We start from the raw sequence: 25,287 nt of genomic DNA on the forward strand, positions 1-25,287 counted from the left end.
TTTGGATTTTTTCCAGTTCTTGAATCAGGTAATCCTGGTGAGGGTCCCATACACTGGAACCATACTCTAGTTGGGGTCTTACCAGAGACTTATATGCCCTCTCCTTTACATCCTTACTACAACCCCTAAACACCCTCATAACCATGTGCAGAGATCGGTACCCTTTATTTACAATCCCATTTATGTGGTTACCCCAATGAAGATCTTTCGTTATATACTTTATTGTATATACTTTGTTGTATAAGGTTTGATTTTGGTGCTCCAATATGGGTGTAGACAGTGTAAGTAAATAAATTGGAGGTTAAAACACAGCTTATTCCTTCCCTTGTATTGAACTTCACCAAAACATTTATAAGAAGAGTGGTACAACTTTTGATTTATACCACTTTACTTTTCACTATGAGTAAATTGCTGAAAGGAAAAGTAGTACTTCAACTTTGAAGTTGAATTGATTAATTGAATGTACAATTAATAAAAAAATGTCTTTAGTAAATGCACTTTGAATATTTCATTTGTATATTTCATCAAATTAATAATGCATTATTGTAAAGCATGAATTCTTATTTAACGAAACGCAAAACCTTTCTGTTCTCGCAATTGAGAAAAATTGAGTTATACCACTTTGGCTATATGCGCCTCATATTCACTCATGCTTTTTATCTGATAGACAATGATCTGTTTGTGTTTCAGCTGTTTCACCAGCTGATTGCAATTATGGTGAGACATTGAGCACATTACGGTATGCTAATCGAGCCAAGAACATCATCAACAAGCCAACTATCAATGAAGATCCTAATGTGAAGCTTATTCGGGAACTCAGAGACGAAATCTCTAAACTCAAAGCACTTTTGGGCAATGATTTCGTAAGTGAATTGATTAATGAATAAGTTAAATGATGTTAAGACAAATTACTTTTAAAAGTAAAAATTAATAAAATGATGAATCTCCTTAGATATAAAGTTGACCTAAGGTTTGGTAAATGTAGTACTTACCTGTCCAGTTATGTCTGTAGTGAACTAAGGTCCCATTCATTGCTATTCTAGAAATAGTTTTCTGCAGTTTGCCCTAAGGCCACAGCTGATTTCTCTCCAGTCCCAGTGACAAAATACGCACACACTTACAGCTACCACACACATTATTTTCCTAACCTCATGCTCATAAATCACACAAGGCTGTTGATTGCAAGGTCGTCTGTTTAATGAAACAACAATTATGACTGTAAATACAGCATTTATGGTTTTAGATATGATTACATTGGTAACTTATTTATATATATAATGGAAATATTAGAAGATAGGTACATGCATAGGGAATAAACACAATAGCAGGTTAGTACGAGTGTTGCTGTTTGGGTCATCAGTTCATGGACTATTTTGATGCAACCCTCCATGTCATCCTATCCTGTGCTAAACTTTTCATTTCTACAGAACTTTTACATCCTGCATCTACTCTAATCTGTTTGCCATATTTATGCTTTGGTCTGCCCTTACCATTCTTACCACCTACACTTTCCTCAAAAGCTAACTGAATGAGTCCTGGATAGTTTTAAGATATCCTATTATTCTTTCTGGTCAAATTTTGCCAAATTGTTTCCTTCTCACTAATTCGATTATCTCTTCATTCGTGATTTGATCTACCTATCTCGCCTGCAACATTCTTCTGTAACAACACATTTTAAAAGCTTCTATTCTCTTTCTTTCTGAGCTAGTTATTATCCAGGTTTCAATTGCACACAATGCCACACTCCAGAAGAAAGTCTTACAAATGTCTTTCTAATTGCTGTGTCAGTGTTCGAAGTGAGCAAATTTCTTTTCTTAAGAAAGGCTTTCCTTGCTTGTGCTAGTCTGCATTTAATCTCCTCCTTACTTCTCCCATCATTAGTTATTCTACTACCCAAGTAACAATATTCATCTACTGTACTTCCTTTAAAACTTTATTTCTTAATCTGATATCTCTTGCATCACGTGATTTTATTCGACTGCACCTCTTTACTTTTGTTTTGGATTTATTTTTATCTTTTACTACTCCTTCAAGACTGTGTCAGTACCATTCAGCATTTTCTGCAGACTCAGATAAAATAAAAGTATTATTGGTAAATCTCCTTGGATTGTTATTCCCTTTCTAAATGCCTCTTTGATTTCCTTTACTGCATGTTTTTCGCTATAAACATTTAAAAGGAGAGGGGACAAACTGCAGCCTTGCCTCGTTCCTTTCTGGATTTCTGCTTATTCTTCATAGCCTTCAATTGAAGGGCGCAACTGGCAAAATGTTCCATGTGCCACGAAGGCTAATTTTAGAGGAGAATAAAAAGAACTGTGTACAGCTTGAAAAAAATGTTTTAAAATTAATTCCTTGAACACAAACATTGTTCACGGTTTTTAGAAAACGTATCCATACAAGTTCAGAATGCAGATTAAATATATTGGGATGAAAAATGAATGAAATACCAAAACACTTTGTATCCATTTTAATTGCACTATATGAAATCTGCATAATGTTTAAATGTAAATTACAAAAGTTGGAATATTATGATAATACATTGGACGGACATTAGCCCGCCTGGTGGCTATGGTCATTAAGGCGTTGGTGTATAAATGGCCTGACACCGTGGTTGCCAGTTCGAGTCCCGTTGGTCGAAAAAAATTTCAACCTCAGAATGTTGGCCGGCAGGGTAGAGGTGGTGGTACACAATTTCTAATCACTAGATTGTGTGCCAAAAGCCTGGATTAAATTCCAAACCTCTCTGTAGTGCTCATATGGAGTGAGGGCATATGACACTGTTGATGGCGATTTGACCCCCTAAGGTTATATTAAATAGTATTGAATAGATGGAAACCTTTAGCTTTTGTTTTACATTATATTGCTCTTCAGTATGGAATAATATGAAATTTATTACCTATGGTGATTCATCTGTTGGAAGGAGACGTTCAGCTGTGAGCAGACCCCTTGGCCTTGGTGCTATTTGACAGGAGTAGGCTATGTGCCCGCACTTGGTTTCAACCTCTCCCTTCCTACTATCATGTTCCATGTCATTTATTTCATCACATTAACTCCTCTGATGAGGTTGACATCAGGAAGGGCATCCGGTCGTAAAAACCCGCCACGACAGATTCATCTCACTTCATACCCAACCCCATAGAGAAAAAGGACAAGGGTTGGAAAAACAAAACATTGGGTGGACATTGTTTAAAGAGTTGTTTTTCCTAACATCTTACTACAAATGAGAGAGATCTATAATTTAGAGATTAACCCTTGAACCGGTAGTTGAAATAGCTCTAACCGGTGAGTGTGGACCACACATTTGCAGTACCTGATATATGTCACTCTGACAGATGTATTATTCAAAGAATATGTACATATAATACACCAAAACATTCAGCATAAACTGGACTATTTGAAATGTGGTTTGCATTTACCCTGAATGTAATATTTGTTTTAATTTTCTGCTCCTTTAAATGCCCCCTCAAAAATATTTTTTAATTACACATTTAAGATAAATGACTAACCAGTTTTTCTAAACCTTTTTAAAATATACATTTAAGAGAGAAATTAATTCTAATGATAAGCATGTAAATTTTAAGTGAATAGTGTTAATACTTTAGAAATTATTAAATAAAAAGTACAGTAGTTGATATAGTTCTAACCAGTGGGTGTTCATAACCTACCTCAGGTGGCACAACTCTTATCCATTCTGCTGCAGTAGACCTTGAATTTACAGATGCATTTAATTCTATTACAATATCTTCATCATTTAAATCTAAAAATGTAGCCATCGTGTGTGCATAACACACAGTAAACAATGAAAGCAAGTCACAACAAAATCAACACGTGTTTCAAAGCTGTACACATTGCGACCTTAATTTGATTTAAAGATATCACATGTAAATGGATGTATTTAACACTGAAACATTCCACATTCCATGGAGAAAATATGCTTGATGAATGCTGCCATCTAATGGAAATATTCACAAATTCTTCTACCTGTATTTACTGGTAAAGTAGACCTGAAGATTTATCATCAGCGGTGGTTGAGATGGGCGCACACCTGTGGATCTATCATCAGCTACCGGTTCGAGGGTTAAGAAATGTGTGAATGAGCTAACAAAATCCAGGAATAGTAACATGTTGATATTAGTTAATACTGTTTAGGATTAAGTGATTACTTTTTTCTTTTTGCTTTTTAGACTGTGGAAATGCAGCCCCAAATGTTGGCACAACTACAGCAGAAAGAAGCACAAGAGAAAGTATTAACTGAAGAGTGGACAGAAAAATGGCGAGAAACTCAAAAGATTCTACAGGAACAAAAGGCCTTAGGTCTTCGGAAGTCTGGATTGGGTGTAGTGTTGGATTCAGACATGCCACATTTAGTTGCCATTGATGATGATGTACTGAGTACAGGCGTTACGTTGTACCATTTAAAGGAGGGAGAAACTCGTATTGGTACCGAGGAGGCTATGACTGCTCAAGATATTGTGTTGAATGGTATTGGACTTGAGCCTGAACATTGTAGTATCACTCTTAAAGGTGGTGTAGCAACTCTGGTGCCCAAACAACAAGCACAGTGTTGGATTAATACTGTGCTGGTTGACAAACCCACTCGTCTTTCACAGGGTAAGTATTCACCTAAAGAATAAACCTATTCATTTTGAGGTGTTGATCTAAGATCAGTGACAGAATATCTCATTTTCGTTTACCAGTGCATATAGGGAGGCACATTCAAGGAAACAGGGTGGCCTAGGGAGCAGTGATATGGGAACAGGGAACTGGAAGTCAAGTAGGAATAACATAAAAATGTTAAAGCTGAACTGTAGAAGTATCGTAAAGAAAGGAATAGGAGTAAGTAATTTAATAGATACATGCTTACCAGGTATTGTAATAGGAGTTGAATCATGGTTGAGAAATGATATAATGAATGCAGAAATTTTCTCACGGAATTGGAGTGTGTATTGTAGAGATAGGATAGGAATGGTAGGAGGGGGAGTATTCATTCTGATGAAAGAAGAATTTGTAAGCTACGAAAAAGTTAAAGATGACAAACATGAAATTCTAGGTGTAAGGCTCATCTCTAAAGATAATAGGCAACTTGATGTCTGTGGAGTGTACAGACCGGGAAAGGGTAGCGCTGACGCTGATTCAGAATTATTTGATAAGATAATCACCTATGTGGGAAACGATAAGGAAAGGAACGTGATTGTAGCGACTGATCTCAATTTACCAAATGTCAGTTGGGTAAGGTAATGCGAATGACAGGAAGGATGACCAACAAATGGCAAATAAGTTAATATGGGAAGGACATCTGATTCAGAAAGTGATGAAACCAACTACATGGAAGAATATTCTGGATGTGATGCTGGTAAAACCAGATGAGCTCTATAGAGAAACCGAAGTAATAGATGGTATTAGTGATCACAAAGCTGCTTCTGTGGTAGTTAAAAGTAAATGTGAAAGAAAGGAAGGTATTAAAATTAGGACTATTAGGCAGTACCACATGGCGTATAAAACAGGCATGAGGAAGTTTTTAAAAAGTAACTATGATCGGTGGACAACGGTAAATACAAATGTACAATGCTCTGGGGTGGATTTAAAGCAGTTGCTGAAGAATGTGAAAATAGGTTTGTACCTTTAAAAGTGGTAAGGAATGGTAAAGATCCACTATATTATAACAGCGAAGTAAAGAGACTAAGAAGGAGGTGCAGGTTGGAAAGAAATAGTTAAAAATGGCTGTGGAAGTAAGGAGAAATTGAAGGAACTTACTAGGAAATTGAATCTAGCAAAGAAGTCAGCTAAGGATAACATGATGGCAAGCATAATTGGCGGTAATACAAATTGTAGTGAAAAATGGAAGAGTATGAATAGGTACTTTAAGGTAGAAACGAGTTCTAAGAAGGACATTCCAGGAATCATTAATGAACAGGGGGAGTGTGTATGCAAGGATCTTCAAAAGGCAGAAGTATTCAGTCAGCAGTATGTAAAGATTGTTGGTTACAAGGATAATGTCCAGATGGAGGAGGTGACTAATACTAAAGTAGTATTAAAATTTACCTACGACAACAATGACATTTACAGTAAGATACATAAGTTGAAAACTAGAAAAGCAGCTGGAATTGATTAGGTTTCGTGGTATATACTAAAGACAATGGGTTGGGATATATTGCGATATGTGAAGTACTCTTTTGATTATTTTTTGCATGAAGGAGCTATACCAAATGAATGGAGACCGAGCTCGATAGCTGCAGTCGCTTAAGTGCGGCCAGTATCCAGTAATCGGGAGATAGTGGGTTCGAGCCCCACTGTCGGCAGCCCTGAAGATGGTTTTCCATGCTTTCCCATTTTCACACCAGGCAAATGCCGGGGCTGTACCTTAATTAAGGCCAAGGCCACTTCCTTCCAGTTCCTAGACCTTTCCTATCCCATCGTCGTCATAAGACATATCTGTGTTGGTGTGACATAAAGCAAAAAAAAAAAATGAATGGAAGTTGCTATAGTAGCCTCTGTGTATAAAGGAAAGGGTGATAGACACAAAGCTGAAAAAAATTACAGGCCAGTCAGTTTGACATGCATTGCATTTAAGCTTTGGGAAAGCATTCTTTCTGATTATATTAGACATGTTTGTAAAATTAATAACTGGTTTGATAGAAGGCAGTTTGGGTTTAGGAAAGGTTATTCCACTGAAGCTCAACTTGTAGGATTCCAGAAAGATATAGCAGATATCCTGGATTCAGGAGGTCATATGGGCTGTATTGCGATTGCCCCTATCATCTGGGGAGAAACTGAGGAAGAAGTACAGTCGAGACTCAATGAAGGTTAAGTTTCAGGAGTTCAATCTAAAAATAAGTGAACTCAAAACAGTAGTGATGGCATTAAAGAGAGAGGGACGACCAGCGAGTTTCACAAGTAGGAAAAGTCCTCTCAGCTTTAATTACTGTGTTGATGGTGTGAAAGTTCCTTTTGGGGATCATTGTAAGTACCTAGGTGTTAATATAAGGAAAGATCTTCATTGGGGTAATCACATAAAATCATCATTTTACAATTCCAGTTTCCCGGGTACTGTTGGCGAACTCTGCCATTCTGTCTTATTGAGATACATTCTCTTGTTAATGATGTCCTCCAGTGTTCTTCGCCTATCTGTAGTGTCCATCTTTACGATGTCCATCCAGTGGGTTCTTGGTCTTCTCATGATCCGTTCCCCTGCCACATGTCTCTCCAAGTTAACATATGCTGTCCTTGTTGGCTCCATCCTCATTACATGCCCAAACCACCTCAGTCTGGACATGCTGACCCAATCTAATAATGATGTCTCAATCCCAGCTTCCTTCCTAACCACATCATTCCTTGTCCAATTTGGTTTTTTGAATTGTGGACCTAAGGAACTTCATCTTTTGCAGTCCCCTGCTACATCTACAAGGCAGCAGCTTTTTAGTGAATTTATGTGGCATTTCCTCCACAAAGGTTTCACTCAACCTTTCCTAAAGAGAACTCCTCCACCCATAGTCGGTTCATCCTTAGTTTGCCAAGTTTGGTATTAGCTGCCTGACCCTCGGCCAGACAGTCGCGAATATCATGCTAGGAAACCATCTACTTAGAAAGTGTGGAAAGCTTTACTTATCTTGACAGTGTAATATCTCGGGATACATTAGCCACAAAGGAGGTGGCAAATAGAGTGCAGAAGAGCTCTCACTTTTACCAGCAAGTACAAACACTCTTCTGCGATCCCAAAGTACCAACAAAATCAAAGCTGGTGATGTTCAATCAGTACTTCATACCAGTATTGAACCTATGGAACTGAAACCTGCACCCTCACTAAGAAACTCACAACCTGACTTTTAACCCCATTTGTCATCATACCATTGCCTACTGTCCATCTCACAACATTATAGAGGTCATTTTGCAGTTGCTCACAATCTTGTAACTTGTTTATTATTCTGTACAGTATAACATAGTCTGCTAAAAGCCTTATATCTGATTCCACTTCTTTACACATATCATTGATATATATAAGAAATCATAAAGGTCCAATAATACTGCCTTGAGGAATTCCCCTCCTAATTATTACAGAGACAGATAAAGCTTCGCCTACTCTAATTCTCTGAGTTTGCCCTGACAGAAAAAATCCTCTTTTGTGTTAGGCCCAGCAAGCCAACAGGAGAGTAATTGGTATCCGCTTTCAAAACTAAAGAGCCTCAGATGCAAGGGCATTCAAGTCACGAATATTACAACATCCTCACATACTTCTACTAGGTATGACGGCTGGCAGCCCAGTGATAATCAGCGAAGATATGCTAAGAGGAAAATTTACATGAGAAAGAATAAAACAAAAATTGGAACATTGAATATTATTAACTTTGACAGTAAAATGTGAAGAACTAGTGGACCTTATGGAAAAGAGAAAGTTTGAAATTCTAGGATTGAGTGAGACGAAATGGAAAGGTGTAAAATCATTGAGGAAGGGGTATAAGATCTGTTGGCATGGACATGAAAAGGAACCCCGTAATGGCGTAGCGTTTGTCATCAGTAAGAACATTGACATAGTGTCAGATGTAGAACATGTCAGTGATAGAAAAATTAAGCTAAGATGGAAAATAGGGAAAGCTGTCCTAACCAAAATCCAAGTATATGCCCCTCAATCTGGGTGTACTCAAGAAGAGAAGAAAGACACGTTCCTGGATGAACTGGAAGAGCAAATTGAAGAGAATAATATAATCGTGATGGATGGGAGATTTGAATGCCCAAGTTGGTGTTGATAGAACAGGGTATGAAAATGTGATTGGTCCAAATTGCTTTGGAAACCGGAACCAAGAAGGTGAAAATCTGCTGGACTTCTGTTTAAGAAGTAACCTCATAATTGAGAACACCTTTTTCCAGAAAAGACCCAGTGATAAAGTAACAAGATAGAGCTGGGATAGATAGCAGAAATCGTTAATATATTATGTTATTAGCTGGCTTGTTTATCACCGATGTGAAGGTAATGCCAGGAGAAAGCTTGGACAGTGACCACAGATTACTGATGGCAACCTTTAGAAACATCCCAGTGGAAAATGTGAAGACCAAGCAAAAACCCAAAATAAGGATGTGGAAATTGGATGAACTTGAAAAAAGGAAGAATACCAAAGAAGAATCCATGATGAGTTCCCAACAGATGAGATAGAAATGGGAGAAAAGGAATGGACCCGATTCAAGAAAATACTTGTGAGCTCAGCTGTTGATATTGTAGGAAAAACAAGTTGGATACCAAATAAAAGGAAACTCCTTGGTGGAATGATTCTGTTCAGCAAGCCATAAAAGATAGGAATACGGCAAGATGAGAAAGAGATAAAAAGAGAACCTAAAAGGCACAGATAAGGATTAAGTAAAACTGAGAGAACTAGAACGGAAGTATAGAGACCTAAAACTCAGAGAAAAAAAAGAGTAATTAAATCTGAGAAAGAAAAGCTGGCTTGAATTTACTGACAAATTAGTAGAAGACAGTAAAGGAAATAAGAAACTTCTGTACAGAATTGTGAAGAACAAAAGAACTATTCATGTACCAATTACAGCATTGGAAGGAGATGGTGGAGTTATAATATGGAGAGAGGAAGACATTCGGGAAGAGATGAGAAGGTATTTTTATTCCTTGTATAATGGAACAGACCCAGCAGAAATCACTCGAGTTGATTTGGAATTGGATACTGGGAACAAGGCTGGAAAAAGTGAATCCCCATTGACTTGGTTTGAGATTGAAAATGATCTGAACAGTATGAGCAAAGGCAGATCACCTGGCCTTGGCTATTTAGAGTGATGAATGCTGTGTGGAATGATGAAAAAATCCTAACTGACTGGACTAAGGGTTATATAGTACCCCTCTTCAAGAAGGGAAATAGATGGATATGTGGCAGTTATAGAGGAATCACACTTCTGTCTCATGGACTTAAGCTGATGGAGAAAGTGATAGAGAAAAGATTACAAAAGACTATTGAACCACAGCTTGAGAAAGAACAGTACGGGTTTTGAAGTAACAGATCAATAACAGATCTCATTTTTGCTGTTAGGATGATAATGGAAAAATGTTGGGAAAAGGGACGAAATAACGTCTTTGTCTTTTTGGACCTAGAAAAAGCCTATGATAGCATACTAAGATTGGGATTGCTTGAGAAGGAGAAATGTTCTAGATCTCTCATCAGTAAAGTAAAAATGTTGTACAAATACTGCCAGAGCTGTGTAAGGATAGGAAATGGCTATTCCATCTAGTTTGTGACAAGTAAAGGAGTGCAACAAGGCAGCACTTCGTCACCTCTACTATTGATCATACCGGGCGAGTTGGCCGTGCGCATAGAGGCATGTGGCTGTGAGCTTGCATCCGGGAGATAGTAGGTTCAAATCTCACTATTGGCAGCCCTGAAAATGGTTTTCCGTGGTTTCCCATTTTCACACCAGGCAAATGCTGGGGCTGTACCTTAATTAAAGCCACGGCCGCTTCCTTCCAACTCCTAGGCCTTCCCTGTCCTATCGTCGGCATAAGACCTATCTGTGTCGGTGCGACGTAAAGCAACTAGCAAAAAAAAAAAAAAAAAAAAAACTATTTATCACAGTGATGGATGAGATAATGGAAAGAGTGAAACAGCACAGCAAGAACAGTGCATTCAAGGCATTTGCATTTGCAGATGATGTGGTGATTTGGACAGGTAATGAGGAAAAAGTTCAAGGAAAGATTAATGCTTGGAATTGTCATTTTAAGGAATCTGGACTGATTTAAGGAAACATTTGTTATGGCAGTCAACAGACAAAAGTCAGGAGCAAATATCACTCTAGACAGACAGAAATTGCAAGAAGTAAACCACTTCCAGTACCTCGGTAGTGTCCTGACTGAAGATAACCAATCAAATGCTGAAATCACAAACAGAGTTCAAAGAGGAGCTGTCCTGTACCATCATGTTAGAAGCCTTCTCTGGGATAGCCAGATTCCAATACTAGCCAAACAAACACTTTATCAAGCTTACTTCTTACCCATAACAGCCTATGGCCTTGAAGCTTGTATCATCACAGGCAGAGATAAAAGTAGACTCCAAGCTGCAGAATGAAATTCCTCTGGACTGTGCTACAAAAAACCGGGAGAGATAAGGTCTGCAATGAGAGGATTCGCCAAGAGATTCAAATAAGGGAGTTGTCATGTGATACCATAATGAGATAAAGATTGAAATGATATGGCCATGTAATGAGAATGGATTCTTGCTCAGTAGCTAAGGAATGGTTGGAAAAAACCTTAGATGGCAAAAGACCTAGAGACAGACCTTAACCCTTTCAGACCTGAAAGAAAACTGGAGGTGTGAATTTTTGTTTGTACGTCAAGAACTGACTAAAATGCTCCTCAATACACATATTAATAGTTTATTTTACAAAATAAAAACTAACATCCGAAAAACAGGACCCACACAATTGTACGTATCAAAATTCAAAACCTCGTTGTATCACGTACGATGGTGTAGCTTTAAAATTTACGTTCACTAACCAGTGTACACACTTCATTGAATATATTCCGGTATTCAGTAAAGCTTCTAGATTAATATAAACGCAGTAAATAAATACTTACTTTCGGCACTACTGCTTCCTGCCATCTCGCCGATCAACTGTGCTCGTTAAACTCTTCTTCCTTTGCCCTGGCAGTCAAGCGCATACTAAAATCAATTGAAATACATGCCACGTGTCCTGCACAATCACTGCAGTCCGGTCTAGCGCCTAAAAAACATCAAATACGGTCAGGGATAACTAAGATACGAACCTGCACAATTGTGCGTACTCGGTCTGAAAGGGTTAAAGGAGATGGATTGTACAAGTCTAACAAGATCTACAATATAGAGGAGTGGATTGGAACCAAGTACAGGAAGAAGAATGGTACCTGAATCGTCTGAAGTGGCGAGCGCTCATACACCACACCTGGGACACTGGAGACGATTAACTGATGATGATGATGGTGATGAATACCCAAAGTATCAATAAAATTGGTGACCCACCAGCTGAGGGTCTCCCAATGAGTTCTACACAAAAGAAAGGAAAGGGGTCTTCCTTTGGCCTGTACCTTCATTTTTCGAAGTGTCAGATCCCTTCCTTTTTTTTCCCTCTCTCTCTCCGATTAATGTTATATAGAGGATGGCTACCTAGTTGTACTTCCTCTTAAAACAGTATTCACCACCACCACCACCACCACCCTGTAGTTATTAGAATGCAAGTGATAGACATTTGAATCTCTGTTTCTTCAAGCATTAGCTTACAAAGTCACACTAAAACAACTGAAGAGCTAATTGCAAGAAGCTGCTTCATTTTCTACACATTCTACACATTTTTTTTCAAAATGGCGCCCGGTAATGACGACGTAGTGTTTTATTCTCCGAGTAAATTGACCGTAAAATGTGACGAAAAGTGCGGAAAATGTCGAAGATTAGTGAAAAATGGAATGTTGTGTGATTCATGTGATCGATGGTGGCATTATAAGTGCGGAAATTGCCCTAGAGACGTAAAAACTAATGAAAATGTTGACTGGATTTGTGAGCAGTGTGTTCGGAATGTTGTTGTTGGGGACGGCGTTGACGAAGCACCGAAAACAGTCGATGAGGAATATAAAAGTGCATTCGAAATTATAAACATTCTAAAAAAGGACAATGAGACTCTTAAAGTTGAAAATCAAGAATTAAAAGAAAGACTGCGATCGCTAGAATTTGGGACTGACCATTCTTCGAGTGATATACCGGTACAAGTAACAAACTCGAGCACGTGGTGTCAAGTAGTTCGTGGATGGCCAGCTAAGAAGAAATCTACAACTGAATTTCCGGAAATAAACATTAGAAATAGGTTTTCTGCCCTAAATAATTTAATCCTGGAAGAAAAAGATCGCGCGCGTGAAACCAAATCATCGCGATCCGCTGCCGTTGCCGTGCCGAGTTTAAAATTTAGGCCTAGAATTCAGATTCAAGACCCAGTTAGGCCTAAATCAGCGAAGGTAGCTGTGTTTGGTGATAGCCAAGGAAGGGGAATTGCGGGAGTGATTAACGACGAGAATATAGCAGCAACCGGAGAAATATATCCAGGAGCTTCTATCAGCAGTGTTGTGGAAAACGTAGAAGCAGCAACTAGGAACTTCGGGAGCGGCGATGCAGTGCTTATCATCGGTGGGACGAACGATGTAGCTCGCGACGACGCCAAGAATGTAAGATCACAACTTAAACATACACTAGGGAAGCTGACCCACACTAACGTTTTTGTAGTGAACGTGCCCCACAGGCATGATTTGAGTAGAGACTCGTGTGTGAACATTGAAGTGGACAAGGTCAATACAGATATTGTTAAAATTTGTAAACATTTTCGGAATACTCAGGTTATTGAATGCAGCAGTTTTGAGAGATACTGTTATACAAAACATGGCCTCCATCTAAACAATTCAGGTAAACGAAAGATAGCAAATATTGTTCTAGATTTTATTAATCTTAAGATATGTACTGTAAAACAGGCAACTCCCTTGAGTTATAATACTGACCAGGAAAACTAGTAGAAAGAGCCAGCTGTACTTCAAGCTGGCTCAGTCAACTAGAAAAAGAAACTCAGGATAGTAAGGAATTTCAAGTTACCCAATTGCAACAGTCAAGTTTTATGGAGGAAGGGGGTCTGAGATTGCTCTTGGTAAACTGTCAAAGTGTAGTAAATAAACAATTAAAATTTGGTACATTGATGGAATCTTATGAGACTGATGTGGTGATAGGAGTGGAATTGTGGTTGAAAGAAGGGGTGGGTAATAGAGAAGTATTTCCAGAAGGGTACACAGTCTATCGTTAGAGACCGAGGAGATAAAAAGGGAGGGGGGGGGTGTTTATTCTGGTGAAGGAAACTTACTGTTCACATGAATGGTTTACCGATGAAAGGGATGAAATATTAGGGATAAAATTAGTTTGTGATAATATGAAGGAGGTGGGAATTATAGAAACATACAGGCCTGGAAGAGAGGAAAGAGACATGGAAATCTTTGAGAAAATAATAGATTATACTCGTAAAAACAATAATAATGATATGGTAATAATTGGGGGAGATCTAAATTTGCCTGAAGTTGAATGGAAAGGAGCTGCAAGTGAAGCCCATGAACAGAAACTGGCAAATAAGTTAATTTGGGAGGGAGGATTTACACAAGTAGTACAAGAACCGACTCGTCTCAATAACTTACTAGATGTATTCTTGGTTAAACCATGGGAAATTGTTGATAAAACTGAGGTAATTGAAGAAATAGGAGACCATAAGGCTGTAATAATGGATGTAGGACTCGTACCAAAAAGGCTTAATAAGAGGGTTACACAAGACAAGAAATTGTACAGAAAAACTAAAGTTGATGAATTTGGGACTTACCTTAAATCACAATTCAGTTGTTGGATAAGTGAAGGGAGTAACGTGGATACACTTTGGACTAAATTTCAAGGAATCATTTGGGAAGGAGAGAAGAGATATTTACCTGTTAAGAAGGGTAAAATGACCTCGGACCCTGTTTATTATACAAGGGAAATAAGAAAATTAAAAAGAAAATGTAGAATAGTAAACAGGAAAATCAAAGAGGGTAGGGAGAGTAGAGAAACTAGAAAACAGGTAATGAGGGAACTGAATAGAGTGAAAAAGGAAGCAAAAGAGAATTATATGAATGGTATACTTCAAGAGGGTAATGACCACAAAGGAAAATGGAAAAAGCTGTATTCATATATCAGGAATCAAAAAGGAAAAGGAATCCAAATTCCTACAATGGTGGGAGAAGGGGGTGAACACTATTTAACAGATACTGAGAAAGCAAACCTATTTAGTAGGGAATTTAAAGATTCAGTAGATGATTGTCAAGAGTTGGAAACCAAAAGAGAAGATAGAGAGGGAGAGAGACAGAGGGAAACAAGAAGCTTCTCATTCACAAACGAAGATATTTTCAGAGAAATCCAACTGCTTCAGCAAGGAAAAGCAGCAGGAAGTGATCAAATTACTGGGGAGGTATTAAAGACAATGGGGTGGTACATAGTGCCTTATTTAAAATTTCTCTTTGACTATGTCATAAATAATAGTGTAATACCAAAGGAATGGAAGGAATCTATAATAATACCAATTTATAAAGGAAAGGGTGATAAAAGGAAACCAGAGAACTACAGACCAATCAGCCTGACCAGTATAGTTTGTAAAATACTGGAGAGTTTAATATCGAAGTACATCAGAGGGATATGTGATGATAAAGATTGGTTCATGAGGAGCCAGTATGGATTTAGAAAGAAATTTTCTTGTGAGGCACAACTGGTGGGATTTCAGCAGGACATATCAGATCAGTTGGATTCAGGAGGTCAGTTAGATTGCATAGCCATAGATCTTTTCAAAGCCTTTGATAGAGTGGAACATGGAATATTATTGAAGAAATTGGAGGGAATAGGATTGGACGTAAGGGTTACACGTTGGATTAAAACATTTCTAAATTCAAGGGTTCAGAAAGTCAAAGTAGGAAATAATGTTTCTCAGGAAGAGAAAGTTTGGAAGGGAATTGCACAGGGTAGTATAATCGGTCCGTTACTTTTCTTAATATACGCAAATGATTTAGGGAACAATATAACATCAAAAATAAGATTGTATGCAGATGACATAATTGTTTATAGGGAAATAAACAACATTGAGGATTGTTCAGAATTACAAAGGGACCTTGAAAGTATCCAACAATGGGTTGAAGAAAATAATATGAAGGTTAATGGAGGCAAATCAACTGTTACAACTTTTACAAACAGGAGCTTTAAAACTGAATTTGAATATACTTTGGATGAGGTAGTTATCCCAAAAGATGGCAAGTGCAAATACTTAGGTGTGAGATTTGAAAGTAATTTGCACTGGAAGGGTCATATTGATGACATTGTTGGAAAAGCATACAGATCGTTACATGTCATAATGAGGCTACTTAACCCTCGAAGTGGCGGTCATTTATCCTGTAATGGCAGCGATATTTTACCGGTGTTGCAGACTCTTAGTATAAATTGTGTTAAAAATCGTTGACTTGTTATACATACATAAACAGCACACCCTTTTATCCTCAAAAGTACAAGGAATAAGATGATGATACTAAAGCTGTTATTTATCATCCACAAAGTGTAAGACCAAAAATATGTTGAATTTGTTTATATTATTTATTTTTGCAAAAGTTTTGCTATATATAAAATGTTTATATTTAGGTAAATTTAAGAAAATGACATATACAAAAGAAGCACCAGTTCGTAGTAAATAGGTGCGTACCAGTATATAGTTTATAATACTGTTCTTAGCTGGAAAAATTATACAACAATGTATACAACGATTGTATGCTACCACTTGTACATTTCACTCACAGTCACTTGGGTGGGTCTTTCTTTTTACTCCATGATTGTGAGGCCTCCAGAAGTGTACTAGTTTATAACACCCCTGGTGAATACCACCATTACATCCTCGACACCAGAATGTAGACTTCTTCTTCTTCTTCTTCTTTACTTTCAAGCACTCAAAACACAGGCGATTGTTATTCTGTGGCAATATTTCGAGAGCATGAGAGGGGCCTCCTGCATGACCTGTTGGCCTCACAACTGGAATTGGGAACTGTTCATTTAGCAATCTCCTAACTATAGTGATCATGAAGTCTCATCTTGGTAAATTCTTATCAGTGTTCTTTATGTACAGGGCGTATGTGTCAAATAATGTTATATCTAGAAGATTTGAAAAAAACTGCTTCCAGTACCTTCTAGTGGGTCTGGAACAAGTGGCATGGAAAATGCACTTACCTTTATTATCTACACCTCCCATGAAGTTATTGTACTTATGAATCAGTAGTGGTTTCAACCCCTCATTTCCCTCAGTGTAACATCCCGTTGTGAGACAATAGACTGGTTTCCTTGTTTTCGTCTCTTTATAAGCAACCAGTAGAACGTCACCTTGCCTAAAGTAAACGATTTGCCTAGGTTCAAGTTTTGTACCTAAAACAATCTGAGACAGTCCCTTTGAAGATTTATTCACTGTTCCTGTGAGGAAATGATTCAGTATTGCTGAGATGAGTGCATATCAACACTTCAGATTGATATCAGAAGGAAAACGGGCGACTAAATATAGCTGGCTCAGCTGAGACATTCGTGTGGCCAGCCGCCGAGTATGTAGCAGCTAGCAAAAGACAGCGGAATTATGACACTACTTTGGCAACGATTTACACTAGATTAGTGTAAGATGTTATTATACAAACTATTTCATGATTATGGCCGAACATTTCTCCTTCAATTGATTCGTAATTAGCACATTTCGATGAATAATAATTAGATTATCGAAATAAAATAAAGAGCATGTCAACACGCCTGATATCAGGCGTTGCCACTGGGCAAACGCATAAAATGCCTGATATCAGGCGCTTGCCACTTGGAGGGTTAAAGGATGCAACAAAGAATTAAAAGAAAAAAGTTAGTTGAGTATGGTTCGTCCATTATTGGAATATGCAAACAGTGTTTGGGATCCTCACCAAGAATACCTAATAAAAGAAATAGATAGTGTGCAGAGGAAAGCAGCAAGATTTGTAACAGGGGATTTCAGGAGAAAGAGTAGTGTATCAGAAATGTTAAAGGAACTTGGGTGGGAAACTTTAAGTAAGAGAAGGGAGAAAACTAGACTTATAGGATTATATAGAGCCTATACAGGAGAAGAAGCATGGGGAGATATCCGTGAGAGGCTTCAGTTGGAAAATAATTATATCGGCAGGACTGACCACAAATATAAAATTAGAAGGAATTTTAGCAGAAGCGATTGGGGTAAATTTTCATTCATTGGGAAGGGTGTGAAGGAGTGGAACAGTTTACCAGGGGTAGTGTTTGATCCTTATCCAAAATCTGTACAGATATTCAAAAAGAGAATAAACAGCAACAGAGAAAATAAATGAAGTGTTAGAGGGCATTCGACCAGTGCAGGTTATTGTAAATTTAAAAAAAAAATGTGTGTGAATAAATTAATTCCATCCCCTGGTCTAAGGAGTTTGGACAGCCAAAGTAGGAGACTGCCTGTAGGGGTGAAGTACAGTGGGGACTTCGAGGCCCCTGGGACCGCTACGGTAGCTGTGAAGGCCCTTCAGGAACTCTGAAAAGTGGTGGCAAAAGGGGCTCTGGTTAAGACGCAGCAGGTCGTTATGCTACTTAGGATCCAGAACGGGTAAAAAAAAGAAAAGTAAATAAATAAATGCAATGTAAATATTAATCTTACACCAGTTGTATAGTATCATTTGAAGTAATTCCACATACTGTATATCAGTTGACTATATTTGTAAGTAGTACAGGAGATATTATAAGTAGAATTTTGTAAACAATATAAATTTATTAAGGATGAGCTGTGTGTTTAATAGAAAACATTGTTAGCGTAAATTGTATAATATTGTATTATAGGAAAATTTTCTTCTCTTGTTAATTTAATATTAGTGCTTGACAATAATGTATTTTAGTGTACCATTTGCCACCGAGGTAGACACCTCATTTGCAAATAAAGAGATTTTGATTTTTTTAACATTCGTAGTTAAATATCTTGTCTTGTTCAGAATACGTAATCAGTGTCTCCATTTGGTGCAACAGGGCAGTAACACCAAGCATAAGTTGTCCTGTTTCTTAACAAATGGAGTGACTTACTTTGCCCCAGACTTAAGGGCGGGAAGTGAGTCTTATTAATGGCAAAACTTGCTGTTGTGTCCTGTGTTTCACACTTAAGATTTCTTTATGTGTGTTATTCAGACATGTTGTTGTGAAGCTTGGATTCTATCAGTAAGATGAATGATGGTGAAGAGTTACAGTAGACTGTGTAGTTCTGATTCTTCTGATTAGTTCATGCTTAATAAAAGGAACATCAATTAGTTTTGTATTGACCGAGCAAGTGGCCATGTGGTTTGGTTCACCTAGCTATCAGCTTGCATTCGGGAGATAGTGGGTTCGAACCCCATTGTCAGCAGCCCGTGAGATGGTTTTCCATGGTTTCCCATTTTCACACTGGGCAAATGCTGGAGCTGTACCTTAATTAAGGCCACGGTCGCTTCCTTCCCACTCCTAGCCCTTTCCTATCTCGTCATAAGACCTATCTGTGTTCATGCGACATAAAAAAAAAAAAAAAGAAAGTTCTGCATTGGACTGCTTGAATTATATAATTACTGTCAGACTCCATGGCTAAATGGTTAGCATGCTGGCCTTCGGTCATAGGGGTTCCGGGTTCGATTCCTGGCAGGGTTGGGGCTGGGTGTATGTGTCATCATCATAATTTCATCCTCATCATGATGCGCAGGTTGCCTGCAGGCATTAAATCAAAAGACCTGCACCTGGTGAGCCGAACATGTCCTCGGACTCTCTCTACACTAAAAGCCATACACCATTTCATATAATTACTTAGGCTTTCATGGCCAGTGTCCAACTCTATACCTGTACAAGTTTATTGGACCATATCCCTTCTGGATCACGGCTTACAAGCCTGGAAAAATTGTATATGAAGTTGGAATATAAGGAGCAATCTAATCTTCTTCTTGGACTTACATAATTACTTGGGGTTGACAGTGTGTATGGATTAGGCTCACATTTATGTCTGTATGCCTTTCTTGTTGCCAACCCTGTGTGGAGGATGTATTTGCTGTTGTATATTTCAGTTGCAGTTGGTAGTGTACTGTGTTGTGTGTCGATGAACACAACACCCGACCCTTGAGCTTTAATTAACCATATGTAGATAAAATCCACAGCCCAGCTGGGAATTGAATCTGGGGCCCTCTGAAACAAAAGCCACTATGTTGACCATTCAGCCAAGGAGGCAGACACAAGCAGCAAGCTGATAATAATAGTATCATCATAATACGTTGTTAACATAATTCATCACACAGTTCAACATTATTAAACAGTGATTTAATAATATGGTTTTTTAGTTGTTCTTTCTCATCAATTTTTTTTGTGTCTTATAGGTTGTATGATTCTCCTGGGCCGTACTAGTATGTTCCGATACAACGATCCTGTTGAAGCTGCCAAACTACGTAAGGAAGGAAGCCGTTCACATTTGAATCTCTCTCGCCTGTCCTTGTTGAGCTGGTCAACATCAGATCTTGCTTGGTCAACTGAAAATCTCAACTCATCCAGGTGCTAATGGAATTTTTCTTATTGAATTCTTTGAATACTTGTACAGTGAGAACAATATACAGATATACACTGAGTGGCCAAAAGTCATGGGAAGGGGTGTCCCATTGGAAAATGTGCCATGTATGACCCCTGAGTGCTGGTGGCTAGCTACGGCATAGCTGAGTGGTCTGTCACAGACATCAGTGTCGTGAAGATGGCAAAACGTCGCGAGTTAACCAATTTTGAACGTAGGATGATCATCGGCGCATGGCTCATGGATCATAGCACTGCGGAGATTACACGCGAATTTGGGTTTCCAAGGTCAGCAGTGTTGAGGGTGGATCTTCAATATCGCAGAGAGAACGTTACCACCCACGTAAACTGCTGCACGGGAAGATCACAGGTGTTTAACACACGTAATGTTGCCTCCGCAGAACCATACTGGCCGCTCGACAGGCTATTGTGAGTCAGATCACCACTTAGTTTAATGCTGGGAGTCAGGAACCCATGGGCCTGTGAACATCAGCAATGGACCATGGAACAGTGGCAGCATGTGGTATGGTCCGATGAATCCTGGTTCCATTTGTATCGAGCTGATGGGTGCGTGAGAGTGTGGTGTGTGACCCATGAAGTGGATCCTGCGTGTCAACAAGGTTGTGTCCAGGTGGGAGGTGGCTCAGTTCTGGTCTGGGCAGCGTTCTCATGGTCGCAGTTAGGCTCCATTTTCCAGCTGCAGGGAGCGCTGATAGGTGCATGTTATGTGGAGATTCTTTCAGACCATCTGCATCCTTTTCTGGCCCTAGAGTACCCTGATGGAGATGCCATGTTTCCACAGGACAATGTACCATGTTGCTGCTCTGTGGTGGCACGCAGGTGGTTGGACACTCCAGTGAAGTTACAACCATGGATGGGCCCTCCAGATCCCCTGATCTTAATCCAATCAAGCATTTATGGGATGGTGTCGATGCTGGTGTACGCTCCATGAATCACGCACCAACTACACAAGACCAATTGTGGGTAGCAGTGCAAGATGCATGGGTCCAGATCCCTGCAGAATGATTCCAATACCTTGTAAAGTCGATGCCTCGCCATATTGCTGCCGATTCGTTCTGAGGAATCATTTTGATCACCTATTGAACAGGACAGAAGCAGATCAGAGAACAAAAGAACCAACTGTTGAAACCTGCAAAGAAGTACCTCTCATTACATAGGCAGAAACAGAAGCAGCCCTTAAGAAGATGCCGCAAGGGAAATCCCCAGGAATCGATGAAGTCAGCACGGACATGATTACAGCAGTAGGAGTCCAGGGTTTACAATGGCTACACAGAGTGCTCAGTGCAGTTTTGAAAGATGGCAAGATACCTATTGACTGGGGCAAGGGTGTCATTATTCCCCTGTTTAAGAAAGAAAATCGCCGAAAATACTCCAACTGCTGGGGAATAACACTCCTTTCTCACGGGCTTAAGATTCTTGAGAAAATCTTAGTGAGCAGATTGCGAGTCATCTTAGAGCCACAGTTTGAAGAGGAATAGTATGGCTTCAGGCCTAACAGGTCCACAACAGACCTAATGTTTAGTGTCCATATGTTAATGGAAAAATATTGGGAAAAATGCAAAGATCTGTTTATGGTTTTCCTTGACATTGAGAAGGCATATGACAGCATTGCAAGAGAGAATATATGGGAATGCCTGAGAAAGAGAAATGTGCCAGAGGGACTGGTGAGGAAAGTTCAGATGCTGTATGAGAACTGTACCAGCTGTGTGCGATTGAGTGACGGGACATTCATCCTGGCTCAAGACCGAAAGTGGAGTCCAGCAAGGCAGTGCACTATCCCCATTATTGTTTATCACCATCATGGATGACATAATGAAGAACATCAAGAAAACCTCTGGTGAACTAAATGCAAAATGGCCTTTGCTGATGATGTTATGATCTGGGGAGAAACTGAGGAACAAGTACAGTCTAGACTCAATGAATGGAAGGTTAAGTTCCAGGAGTTCAGTTTCAAGATAAGCGAACCTAAAACAGTATGATGACAATAAACAGAGAGGGACGACCAGTGAACATCATGCTAGGAAACCATCCAATAGAAAGTGTGGAAAGCTTTACGTACCTCGGCAGTGTAATATCTCGATACACTAGCCGCAAAGGAGGTGGCAAATAGAGTGCATAAGAGCTCTCACTTTTATCAACAAATATGATCACTCCTCTGGGATCCCAAAGTACCAAGAAAATCAAAGCTGGTGATGTTCAATCAGTACTTCACACCAGTCTTATCCTATGGTATTGAAACCTGCACCCTCACTAATAAAGACTTGTCAAGGTTGCAGGCATCCGAGATGAAGTTCTTTAGGACCACAATTCAAAAAACTGTATTGGACAAGTTGAGGAATGATGTGGTTAGGAAGGAAGCTGGGATTGTTACATCATTGTTAGATCGGATTGGCATGTCCAGACTGAGGTGGTTTGGGCATGTAATGAGGATGGAGCCAACAAGGACAGCATATGTTAACTTGGACGACATGTGGCAGGGAAACGGATGGTGGGAAGACCAAGAACCCACTGGATGGACATCATGAAGATGGACATTGCAGATCGGGGAAGGACACTGGAGGACATCGGTAACAACAGAACGTATCTCAATAAGACAGAATGGAAGAGGCTCGCCAACAGTACCCGGGAAACTGGAACTGCAAAATGATGTTGATTGTGGGCTCGCGGAGGAGCAACTCATTATTAAATCACATTCAGTGTCTTTCCATGACTTTTGGCCACTCAGTGTAACTATAGTGTCTCGTACATTTTTTCTGAACTGCTAGCTACCAAGTAGTCATAGACTAGTGTATGTCTCCTGCATTACCTGACATTGGAAGTTTATGCAAATTGTTTATGAGCTGATATTATATTTTTGTAGGTGTAAGTTCTTGTTGTCAGTAATCCCATCATTTTGATCTTCATAATAGATCAAATTTGAAGGCTCATTATAAAACTTCTTTCTTTTGTGTATTACCTGGACCTTATGAAGCCTAGATAATTTCTATAAGACATGGTAACAAGAAGCCATAATCCTTGTCTGCTATGAACATACTAACTTTGAGATGTATTAACCATCTTATTATCTCAAAACATGGTACTCAGCTCTGGTTGAAGAACGAAGTCTTCATCAAAACATATCTTGTGTTGTGCTTCAAGATACACTGCTGTTCATAAGTGACCAATACTTCTTAATAAACACATGTCTCTGTCTTGTTTTTTCTTGTTGAATATTGCAGAAGTATGAAAGACAGACAATGCTGATAGATTTGTCGATGCATGTTTTGGAATAGCACTGGAAGTAGACTATAAAACTGCTGAACACATCAAAATGCTAGAAGGCTACACACATTAACTGAACTTTGCTGCTGACAATTACAACATCATAAGGAGGCCACAACAAATAAAGGTTTTCTAAAAAATGATGGAAGTCACGAAGTGATGGTGCAGCTTAAATGAGGTAACTAAAAGAAGCAAATTTAAGTAGCATTTACAAATTTATTTAAACTGAAAGTGGAATACCTGTAGACAACAATCCAAGAAAAAGGAACCAGAATATTAAATGCAGCATTTGCTTAGAGGTAGCAAATATCCAATTTACAAGAGAAAAGAAGAAAAGAAGAAATACAATGAAAATGAAAACCTACAACCTGTTTTCCAGTCATGGTCTGGGTCAGGGATGTAATGAATGAATCATATATAGGCTATTAGTACGATGGGGTCGCCACTCCCAAAGTGATTTATGAATGACTGATAGATGCTATGAAATGAGAATGGAGAGTATTGCTGGAATGAAAGATGATAGGGAAAACCGGAGTACCCGGAGAAAAACCTGTCCCACCTCCGCTTTGTCCAGCACAAATCTCACATGGAGTGACCGCGATTTGAACCACTGTATCCAGTGGTGAGAGGCCGACGCGCTGCCGTCTGAGCCACGGAGGCTAAGAAATACAATATATATTGTATATAGGGAGCATGCATGGTACTAGTAACAGAGAGCGGAGTTCTGAGAATTAATACGGTGAGAGTGCATTCCGCTGAAGTGAAGACTTGCGTCATAGTTACGGCAAAAAATATTGTTGCATCTTGTCGTCAAGATATGAAGTAGTGCTATGGAAGTTGTAACACAATATGGGTTTCAGTACATACACTTCCAAAACAGTCACAAGTCAACAGTGAATAAAGCGCAGAAACTAGTTGACAGTGGCCATGTGTTACAGTTCCACGTTCTTTATTATTGGCGGCAAGAAATTTGCTAGCACATAAGCTATGTGAACAATGTCGCTGATATACGGAAACAGATCTTTAGGAATATTTTTCAAGATTTTGAAAATTTTCACCCTCTGTATGCATCTTTCAACATGGATTCGCACACTTGCTACACCCTTGAGTTTGTAACACTTCATCTTCTGTAAATCTCTCATTGTGAAGAAAAGGCGGCATAACAAGTAAAGAATGAGGTGACTCTTTTAATACCTGGGAATCCTTTGTCGGCTAATAAAACGTCCCCTTCACTCGAAAGATTTAGGAAGCCTGAATTGTTAACAATGAAAATATCAGTAGTTCTTTCACAATAACAAGGGGAAACAAAAACAATAGTTCTGTTTGAGGCCACAGCTAATAAAAATTTTAATGTATAACATGAATTGTACGAAGAATACATGTAACATCTCTCATCTATTCTTGCTGGCGTTTCTGATTTCATTTCTGTGCAATTTATTATGACTCGTGCGTCAGGATAAAATGTTTCATTTTCATTAAAAAGAGTAAACAAACATCGTTATTACTTACATTTATAGACGCTTTAGAAACAAAGAAATGAAGTAAAAAAATTGAATTTTTTAAAATGAAACACATGTTAAATCCTTCAACTGTGCCTCACGTTTTATGCTCTGGTATCCATGAAATCCTCTGCATATGTCCAGGGGGCTGTTGGGACCACAACTTTTATCCACCTTCTCCGAAATACTTGGAGGTACTGTGCTTGAGTTGCACTGTGTGCCTACAATAATTCCCACTAAAACACAAGTGAATTCGAAAGTCGTTGCTTCAATCTCAAATGCTGCTTGCACCGACTTATGTAGTTTTTCACACTCATTTTTCACAATAAATTCATGAGTTTCCTGATTAGAAGACGTATGCATTTTTAAGCACTTCATTC

At 38.8% G+C, this 25,287-nt stretch overlaps 1 protein-coding gene across 1 annotated transcript in view; it reads left to right on the forward strand.

Annotated features, from left to right (window-relative positions):
- Klp98A (kinesin-like protein 98A) overlaps positions 1-25,287 on the forward strand; it is a 471,801-nt gene that overhangs the window by 286,675 nt on the left and 159,839 nt on the right. Inside the window, exons 8-10 of the mRNA XM_067156284.2 lie at positions 691-863; positions 4,185-4,611; positions 19,943-20,114. Of these exons, the coding sequence (XP_067012385.2) occupies positions 691-863; positions 4,185-4,611; positions 19,943-20,114 (772 nt within the window). The remainder of the gene's footprint in view (positions 1-690; positions 864-4,184; positions 4,612-19,942; positions 20,115-25,287) is intronic.

The sequence above is a fragment of the Anabrus simplex genome, chromosome 1 (assembly GCF_040414725.1).
Source record: "Anabrus simplex isolate iqAnaSimp1 chromosome 1, ASM4041472v1, whole genome shotgun sequence".
Lineage (NCBI taxonomy): Eukaryota > Metazoa > Arthropoda > Insecta > Orthoptera > Tettigoniidae > Anabrus > Anabrus simplex.